The 10,425-nt window shown below is 45.0% G+C and overlaps 1 protein-coding gene across 1 annotated transcript in view; it reads left to right on the forward strand.

The window, feature by feature from the left end:
* The window catches only part of tmeff2b (transmembrane protein with EGF-like and two follistatin-like domains 2b), a 67,981-nt gene extending 61,010 nt beyond the window's left edge, over positions 1-6,971 (forward strand). The window contains 3 exon segments of the mRNA XM_042081112.1: positions 932-1,040; positions 2,688-2,846; positions 6,389-6,971. Coding sequence (XP_041937046.1) covers positions 932-1,040; positions 2,688-2,846; positions 6,389-6,485 — 365 coding nt within the window. The 3' untranslated portion in view covers positions 6,486-6,971.
* The last annotated feature ends 3,454 nt before the right edge of the window (positions 6,972-10,425 follow it).

Genomic DNA, 10,425 nt, shown 5'->3' on the forward strand with positions numbered 1-10,425 from the left:
CCTTAGCATCTAACAAGACGCTATCTATTCTTATTATGCGTGTGTGCGTGTGTGTGTGTGCGTGTGTGTGTGTCTGTGTGTGAGTGTGTATGTGTATGTGTGTTTGTGTGTGTGTATGCGTGTGTGTGCAGTTACTGTATCTCTCCATGTATCTTTTGTTCTAATCCCACCTTCTGAATATGAAATTGCCTCCTTTCATGTTCTCTGCTCTCCTCTTCTCACCTCTGTTGCTTTTCTCCTCTTATCATTTCATCTTCCGTTTCACTCACTTCCTGTCTTTTATTTTCTTCTCTTTACATGTCTTCTCTCACCATTTCTCTGAATCCTTTGTCTTATCTTCACTTCTATTCTCTGGTCTACCTCCATTGTTCTAATCCCTCTATCCATCATCTTTTTTCACACTTTTATCATAATCGCATCCTTTCATCCCTTGTACTTCTTATTCCTTCCTTCCATTCTCTCCTCTTCTCTGCCTCTTCATTTCCCTTATTCTCTATTCTTTCCCTTTTCTCCCCCCTCTCTCTCCTCTTCTCTTATTTTCTCTGCATCATCCAGTGACTGTTAAACACATGGACATCATGGCGTCATAACGCTTACGTTCTAACACTTACACTGTACAGGACAAACTGAAGCCAGAGCATCAGCCCTCCCCATATACAAACACACACACACACACACACACACACACACACACACACACACACACACACACACTCTGTCACAGACATGCTTGTACCCAAAGCATGCATAGTAAACAGAAAATCTGCCAGGCCGGATCAGAATTGATTATTTACTTGGTAACCTCTACACCACTTCACTTGACACCTGACTGAGCATATGCTGTCCATTGGTCAGTGGTGTCCACTCTCCCCTTCCCCAGTCTCTGACCCTTTGGTCTGTGTGTGTCCCCCCCCCCCCCCCACCCATGCAGAGGAGGCCAACGCCAGAGGACTGTCCATCCCCTGCCCGGAACGCTACAATAACTACTGCATCCATGGAGACTGCCAGTACCCAAACAGCCTCTCACCTCCCACCTGCAGGTAAGGAGAGATGGAGTGACCACGTGGGGAAAGAGGGAGGGGAGGAGGGAGAGAATCAGACTATTATAGACCCTTTCAAGAGAGTTCCATTATCAGCATCATAGTTGGCCCCACAAGACTTCCTTTTTAACATTCCATATGTTATCTTAATGCAGAGGAAGTAGATTGGGGCCCAAATAGAACGTTCAAGCATTGTTTTTGTTTTTATTGTTGAAAGGGTCTATAATCTCACACATTCCAACTGCTGGATCTTTTTACAGTGACATTGAAAGGACCCATCCTATGTTTTCTGAATTGTCATCAATTTTCTGTCAAGAGTCAAGACCCAGGGCTATAATCTCATTTGTAATCTTTCTCTACATTTTGTACATGCAGTTAGTGTTAGTTTCTTTTTTTCTCTTTTTTCCTGTCGTGAGAGGATGTGTTTACACAACTGTGTTTGTTGTCACGGTCTGTGTTTGGGCATTATTCTATTACTTTCACGCCATTTGGATTCAAATTTGAGACCGAAAGTGAGGTGACGCATCTTTGGCAGCTGGTGTATGGGGTTGGTGCTCTGTGTGTGTGTGTGTGTGTGTCTGTATGTGTATATACAGTGGTGTGTGTGTGTGTGTGTGTGTGTGTGTGTGTGTGTGTGTGTGTGTGTGTGTGTGTGTGTGTGTGTGTGTGTACATGCACGTAAAGAGGATAACCCTGCAGGTGTTCTCTCTATTAGTAACCCCCACAGAGCAGTTCTCTGACACAGATTGTAATTAAAGAAGAGGCATATTCCACCCCTCCCTCTCTCTTTCCTCTCACACTCACCATGTTCCCTCCATTCCTCTAGTCTTTGTCATTCACAGTGTTTGAAATGCATCCCTCTATCCTACCCTGTATAAGCCTGTGCCAGCATTGGGCAGTTTTTTTTTAGCTTACTTTCCATGAGTCTTAGTCTAAACACACACACACACACACAAACACACATTTGGTGTGATTTGCAGTGCACTGTTGGTAGAATGTCTCCAATTGGAGTGTTTCTAAAACAATATGCTAAAACAGCATGCACTTAAATGCAAAAGCTACCAGACACTCTTTCTCTCTCATACATTGAGAGAGATGGAGGGAAAGAGAGGCAGAGAAAGAGAGAGAAAGAAGGCATTAAACTAATAGAATGAACAGAATGAATAGGTGGGGTGTAGGGTTTGTTGAAGTACAGCATACGTAAACAGAGCCAGCGAGACAAAGATTTTAAAAGCTCTCTCATTTTATGTTGTCTCTCATGAAGTCGGATTTCCTAGTTACTTCATCCACTTCATAGGTTCACACACACACACACACACTCACACACACACACACACACACACACACAGACTTTCACACATTACAGCACATAGCCATTACTCTGACTGCATGATGTCTAGTAGGACATCTGGATAGCAGGACATCTGGATAGTTCACTTGGCTGCTTATTGAACTATACCCACCAAGTCATTATCTTTGTAACTAGTCACCTGTCATGTGTGTAACAAAACCATAAACCAATATGAAATTCAGCATTATTAATATTGTGTCAATTATATATTATTTAAAGTATTATTTAAAAATATATTATTTAAAGACCTGTGTGTGTGTGGGTGTGTGTGTGTGTGTGTGTGTGTGTGTTCTCAGCTGTCACTCAGGCTTCAGCGGACCACAGTGTGACACTAAAGAGTACAATGTGATGTATGTGGTGCCTGGTTCCGGAAAGGTCCGATATGTTCTCATAGCCTCCATCATCGGAGCCCTGCAGGTGGCCATCATCTGTCTGGTGGTGTTGTGTATTACACGGTGAGTAAAACACACACTCACACATATGCTCACATACACATACACACACACTCACACATATGCTCACTTACACACATATGTGAGTCACGTTTAGACATACTCACAATCACACACACACACACACTACTAATACTATTATCACTAATACATGTGCACATGCAGACCACATGTCAGTTGTGGTGTAAGAGTCACCTTGTCAAGCACACCTACACACATGGAAATTGATACCCCACCCCGCATTAACACACAACAGGCTAACAACCATAATCAATCATGGTGTTATCACATGGGGTTATGATACACTGAGGAACTCCAATATATAGTATACAGTTATATTGGAGTGTTCTTTGATCATGTCCAATCAAAACCAGCTTTTGTCCATAATGTCTCTGGGCCTGTGCGTACCCAGAATGCAATCCTGATGGTTTTCTTTTCATTAAATTCAAGTGTATGGTTGCTAACCAGAGACTCCACTTTTAAGGTCCATTTCAACCAGCACCATATATTCCTGTAGTCATGACTGGAGCACAGGACAACTTGTATACAGTGTATCGTGTGTATAGTATAAACTGTATGTGTATTATGTATTTGGACTGTGAGAATGACATACGAAGTGCTCGGGTAGTTCTGCTCAGTTCGGCTCAGTCTCCCAAGCCCCAACCAGTGTGATGGGTTTCCATGGCAACTTCGGCTGTCTCTAGCACTGCAGTGGTACCCCTCTGCTAATAGTCCTAACCTGCTGAAGAAAGTTATGCGTTTCTTTCCAATTTCTCTGTCGGCCCATCTGGCTTTTTGTTTGTCTGTCTGTCTTATCTATCTATCTATCTATCTGTCTGTCTACCTGCCTGTCTGTCTGTCTGTCTGTTTATCTACCTCACTGTCTAGCTGTCTGTCCTTGCTATGACATAATACTGGTATGGAAGCTAAATCCTAGACATAGATGTCCACTTTAAAAACATATACACAGAGGTAGGAATATATGAGTTTCATATAATTCATTTTTTTTTCTTATTTTTTACAATTTTTTTTTATCTTGTGGTGTCTCACAGTACGTTGAGTACCTCCCACCATGATTGGCCAGATGACTGATCACACTCTCATAGGAATTACACGTGAATGTGAAATAGGCCATCTATTTTCTTTTCACACCCACACACTCACATAAACACACAGCCATTTACATAATGATTGGCAGGTGGAGAAATGTCATGATTGGAATGAAATGAGTGAGAGACAGAGTAAGGAAGAGGAGAGAAGGCAAGAGTAAATGAGTGACAGAGGGAGAGCGAGAAACAGAGATAGACATGTAGAGAGGTGATGAGAGAGGTAAAGAAAGAAAGATAGAAAGATAATCAAGTCGTCACCACTGTGTACTCAGCACACACACCTGCTCTGACCTTTCGAGAAGACACACACACACACCTTCTTCTGTAAACAGACCCCAATCCCTCTTCCCCAAACATGTACACACACCACAACATTCCCCCAATCCCAAATTCCTCCACCAACACAACTGTCCCCAAACCTTCCTCCACCTCCATTCTGTGAAAGGCTCTTTTTTCAGGATCTTCACATTCCCCACATCCTCACATTCCCCCCTAATTACAACCCTCTCCCCTCCTCTCCTCTAACATGACACAACCCCCCCCCCCCCCTAATTTCCCCCATTATCTCTACTCTCCCTCCACTCAACACCGCCCCCGCCCCCGCCCCTGCACACACACACACACACACACACACACACATACAAACACACTGTTCGCTGTGCTCTGTACCTGTCAGGTGGAGGCTGGTTCCCCTCTCCTCGCCTTTGCCCGGTGCCGCTCAGTAACAATGCACTCTGGGAATGTTCAGGAGGCAGAGAGACACAGCAGAGCAGCACAGGCGCACATTAACCATGTGTGTGTTTCTAGGAGAAAGCGTGTGTGTGTGTGTGCGTGTGTGTGATAGTGAGGATGTGGGTGACATGTTTGTGTGTGTGTGTGTGTGTGTGTGTGTGTGGGTGCAGGGACCACTGTGTCATTATGGCTTCTTGGCCTGCTGGTGTTTCTAAGATGATTAAAAACTTCCAGGTAGAGGGTTAGTCACACACTGGCATAACCCCCCCCCCCCCCCCGCCCCCCCCCCCACACCCACCCTTCCCCAATACACACACTAACAGGCGACACACACAAACTCCATCTCTTAAGTGAGCCCTGCACTCTGACTGGCAGCTTGGATCAAATTAAAGCAAGACCTTTCTGCCCCACAACAAACATGTATCAACACAGACTCCAGTGTGTGTGTGGAGCGAGAGTCAGCTGTGTCATTATGGATGCTTGGCTTGCCCATGTCTCTGAGGATGATAAAAGACACCCAGGAAGAGAGTGTCACATGCTGGGACACTCACACACCTAACCACAAACACACACACACATTCACTCATATAAGCACTCAAACATAAACGCACCTAACTGCCCACTCACCCAGTGGCGCACACACACACTTTCTCTCTCTCTCTCTTTCCTGGAAGTGAGCACTTGTGTTTTGAGTCCTATTCCGTGATTGGCAGAACAGATCAAATTAAAGCAGGACCTTTCTGCCCCCTAAAAAGGCAAGCATCCCGACAGACCTGCCTGAGTCTGAGTGTCTGTGTGTGTGTGTGTGTGTGTGTGTGTGTGTGTGTGTGTGTTTCTGAGCTGCAGGCACAATCTGACCTATGCAAAACATGACATTTAAATAAAGTTGCTAATAGAGAAATAATAAAAATGTGTGAGGAACAGCTGGGCCGAGGATCCATTTCCTCCCTACAGACCTCAGTGTGTGTGTGTACAGTATGTGTGTGTGTACAGTATGTGCGTGTGTTTGTGCAAGAGAAAAGAGAGAGCAAGAGTGAGTGTGTGCATGTTTGTGTGTCTGTATGTGTGAGTGAGCGAGAGACAGGGAGAGAGAGAGAGTGCGGGTAGGTGGTGTAAGTGTGGGCTTCAGTGGATAAAAAAGGTACTTTTAATGAGTGTTGTGATTCAAACATTTCCCAGATATCCTCAAGCTATCCTTCACATCTCCGTGCTGAGGAATCCATAGACGGCTCTCTAGTGAATCACCACTCAGTACCTTTTTGGACTTTTAGATTGTCTCAGGGACCTTGTGCCTCCGCCATCATTTCTGTTTGCCTCTTCAAATTACTGACTGAAATTCAGACTTGGGGAACAAATGCAAAGACGCCAATGGAACGCAAGCCTAAGGGAGACACTCAGAACGGAGGTTTAGGACACCTGACAGTGCTGTCAAAAAGTGCTATTACTGTATAGCCAAACTGATAGTGATACTGATGCGTCCATGCTTCAATAAAGATGTATCGCAGAGAATTTTCTAAAGGCTGCATTATCTTAAATCGATTTGTTGTTTGATGGGTTATCTGTTTGTTTCTAAGGCCTAGCTTTGTTCGATTGTTAGCCCTTTCTGTCCAAAGTTGTTGTCCAATAAAGTGAGGCAGAGCATTGAATTGTCGCCGAGCTGGATGGTGATTGGCTGTCTCTCTGTGATTGTTGTCGTTATGACAGGAAGTGCCCGCGGACCAACAGGATAGCGCGTCAGAAGCAGAACGTCCCACACTACAACTCAGAAAACACCTTGCGCGCCTCCACTCGACTCATCTGAAACACTCTCTCTCTCACACACACTCACACACATACACTAAGACACAGACACACACACACCACACATCAAAATCACAGATGCACACACATATGTGATAGTGACGTAGGAGTGGTCACACATACACACCCTTACAGAATTATGGGATATAGATTAGAAAGGGGTTGTGACCACAACATCTCAACAAGTTTGAGACTACATGTGACTGGTTGAATGTACTGTCAGTCCCCCATTCCCTTCTTTGTATTGGTGAATCAGAGCGAGATGGAGGCGGGGCTTATGTGTGGTGGTGGTGGGATGGTCTTGCTCTTCGGTCTTAGCCCCTCCCTCCTCTCTTTCTATCCAATAGCAGCACACGTAGGAAGAGGAGGAGGCGAGGTCTGGCCATGCAGCCCACCCCGCTGAACCAATGGGAGGAGGGGGTGAAAGAGACACCCCCAGTCACGCCCGCTGCCCCCACCCCGGGTCAGGACCCCCTGGTCGGACAGTTTTCGGGAGGGGGAGGGGAGGTGGACGAGTCCCACGGACCCCCACGTGTTGCCTTGCATTTGTGGTATACAACACCAATGAAGACTGGAGCCTAAGAATTACACTCTGTTTGATTATGTATCAATATATTTACAGATAGTTTAACATTGTTGTGATGGTTCCTTTCTTTTTTTTTCTGTAAATGTAAATAAATAATTTATATCACATGATGGGTGTCGTCTCTTCGATGAAATGGTTGGACTGGTGTTTCGTTGGGTATTGACAACTGGCAAACAGAAGTTCTGACAGTGATTTACTGTATACAGACCTGATTACACTCAAGAGTATTACTGCTGAATTGCAAATAAAAAAGAATCATAAAGACTGAAAATATATAAAGGCTCTGTTAACTTCCACAAAATACTCCTCTGCTAGTGCAGGAAATCTGTGGGAGAATAATTTGTAGCAGAAAATATTACTCCAGCATGATAAAAAAAATAAACCAGTTTCTCAACATCATAGTTCTGTGAAATTAACTGCTTTCATCTGCACTTGATAGCATCATATGCTAGAGTGCATTTTAAATAGTATAAATTAAGTATAAATTAAGATGTATTGATGAATTAAGATGAATACTTAATAAGTATTCATAAATTTGTGTTTATAATTATTAATGTATACTGAGTGTAAGTTAAATATTCATGTACTTTTTCCAGTTTATTTTATTCGATTCTACCCTACGTGATGATCTCCAGAATAGGAATACTACTGAGTGGAGTGACTCAGCTAGGGTCTATAGCCATAAGTCTACCCTTGGCACCGTGACCATCTTGAGCACCCCGTCTCCTGCCAACGCGAACACCCCACCCTGCCCAGCGTCTGGCCTTCCTCCCGTCCCTCTCTAATTATCACCCAGCATCTCGGGCAGCTCCGCACCTGTGAGAGCAGGAAGACTGCCAGCATGGCTGGCTGGCATGCACGCTGAGCCTCATGGGAGTTGTAGGCGGATGGATGGAGCATGACGCCCGGCGGTCGATGCATGCTGCTCCTCGCATTTGTTACCTCCACCAATCGATCGATGGAGCCACACGAGCCGGCTGCTCAGCCAGTGGTGGAGAAAGCAGCAGCAGCAGCAGCAGCAGAGGGCCTGTAGCGCTGGAGTGAGATCCCTGTCCAGGGGGGCACACCAAACACCACAGAGCTGTCAGAGACAATCAGGGGCAACACACACTGTCTGGGATGTGTGTGTGTGTGTGGGGGGGGGGGGGTGGGGGGGTGGGGGGTATGTGTGTGTACAATAGAGAGAGAGCACATGTGTGTGTCTGTTTGAGAGTGTGTATACTATAAGCGGGAGCTGGCACCATCCTTCTGTCTGAACTGACAAGGAAGGGAGAAGGTGAATCTGAGCCAACATCTTCAACACTCTACAGAAGGGGTCTGTGTGTGTGTATGTAGTTAAACAATTCTTTATTGCAGTAGAGCGTTTTCATATAAATAAAGATATAACAATATGTGGCCTGAAGAACAATACGACCTTTGCGAGTCTGAGATGTGTGTAATGGAACCATGGGAAAAACTGGAATAGCCCCCCCGACTTCAAGCGCCCTCCGAAAATAAACACATCGCATCCCTGTGCAAGTAATCTATTAGGATGTGACAAATCGACTCGTTATGTGTGGGAGTTTTCAACAATTGCTTTTTGTAGTCTGAGACACTAGAGATTTACTCTTTGGAGCTTTTCTACATTAGTCAAGCATCTCAACAAAATAATTACAGTCCAGACTAAAGCATGACATTTTCGGAGGTGTTTCCTTGGGCCCTTAGAAACTATAATTGGAATGGATGCCACTTCACTGGGGCTTCACTGTGCTCATATCAGGCCACATTTATCAAAGGAACTGCCTGGAGAGTTCAGTGGAAATAAACGATATGAATATTTTTAAATAATAAAATAATCAAATCAAGACAAAAACAATCAAATATTTAAGTTTGAGGTTGGTCTATAATAACCTATAGAAAATTAATAAACGTTTACACATCATCAGTAGTCTTTCTCTAGACAGCAAATTATACTGCATATTATACTGAATATTTGAACATAGAGCCTATATAAAATATTGCATAACTAGAACTAACATAAATATATAAATGAGAATAAGAGAATTATAGAACATGGCCAAATGTTAAATGTCTGATGTGTATGAATGTGTGCATGTGTGTATGAATGTGTGACTGTGTGTCTGTGTGTGTATGTGTGTGTGTGTGAGACTGTGTGTGTGTGTGTGTGTGTGTGTGTGTGTGTGTGTGTGTGTGTGTGTGTGTCCATGTGACTGGGCTGCGGTTTCCATATGGGTGTTAGAGATTCAAGCAGAAGCCAGGACTGGCTGAATTATTTACTTTCCTTTGAGCCTCTCCTGCTTGCCCTGCCCTGCCCTCATCTGCTCTGCTCTGCTGCGCCTGCCGCCTTTCTGCTTGCTTGCCTCCTTAATGCGCTCCCTCCCTCTCTCATCCTCTCCCAGGACCGCAGGCGTCCTCCCGTGATGCCGGCCGGCCGGCCGGCTGGCCTGCCGGAGCCGCGGCTCTTCCCAGCACTGGTGCCTCCTGCACTGCTGTTGATGTGATCTCTGAGGGCCAGCACCCGAGCCTGTGCCCAAACCCGCGCTAGCAGTGGAGCTCGTTTGGGGCCTCCCCCGGCATGTCAAGTTTTGGCATGGCGAGAATGCAGTCCGGCACTGCCAGCCTACATCCAGCAAAGTGAGTTTGTGAAAGCCGTGTGGTGGCAACACAAGGCGACGGATAATTAGTGCTGAACGGCATGTCTTCTGGACTGGTGCGTTACAAATAAATGCTCCTCACCACACGGGGGCAGTAGAGGTCTTCAGACAAGTGAAGTCAACGTTGTCATGAATTGTATGGGCTGGGCCAAGGTCCCTTTAGGAGGCCAAACTTTCTGTCTTCATGGGACATACAGCTGCAATGTTCCATATTAGAACCCGCACCACATGGTATTCAGGATAAGAACATTTCATGGCATCTCCCCATGTCTGTACAGCCAAATGTATTGTTAATGTCAGAAATATATGTAGCCTAACCAAAGGAGGTTGCAGATGGATATGACCAAGAAAGCTATATGCATAAGGGAATCATAGAACTTTATTTGTGGATTAACAGATGCAGGTAGTTATATGAGCATGCATACACACAAATCCAACAACACTCAACATAGTGTCCAACAACACACCCTCACGCACACACACACACACACACACACAGCCTAGGCACATCAAGGAAACTGAATCTTTAAGCTACCAAGAACCTCTCAAACAGCCATGGACAATGACGGTGGACATGTGCTTTTTGAATGGGTATCTCTGTGGCAGCATGCTGTTGGCATCATAATCCTTCTGTCAGCTCAGCTCACCCAGATGTTTATCCCATGTAAACATCACTTCCTGGAGTCCGTGGCACTCTGCAT

This window comes from Alosa sapidissima, chromosome 23, assembly GCF_018492685.1.
Source record: "Alosa sapidissima isolate fAloSap1 chromosome 23, fAloSap1.pri, whole genome shotgun sequence".
In the NCBI taxonomy this organism is placed as follows: Eukaryota; Metazoa; Chordata; class Actinopteri; order Clupeiformes; family Clupeidae; genus Alosa; species Alosa sapidissima.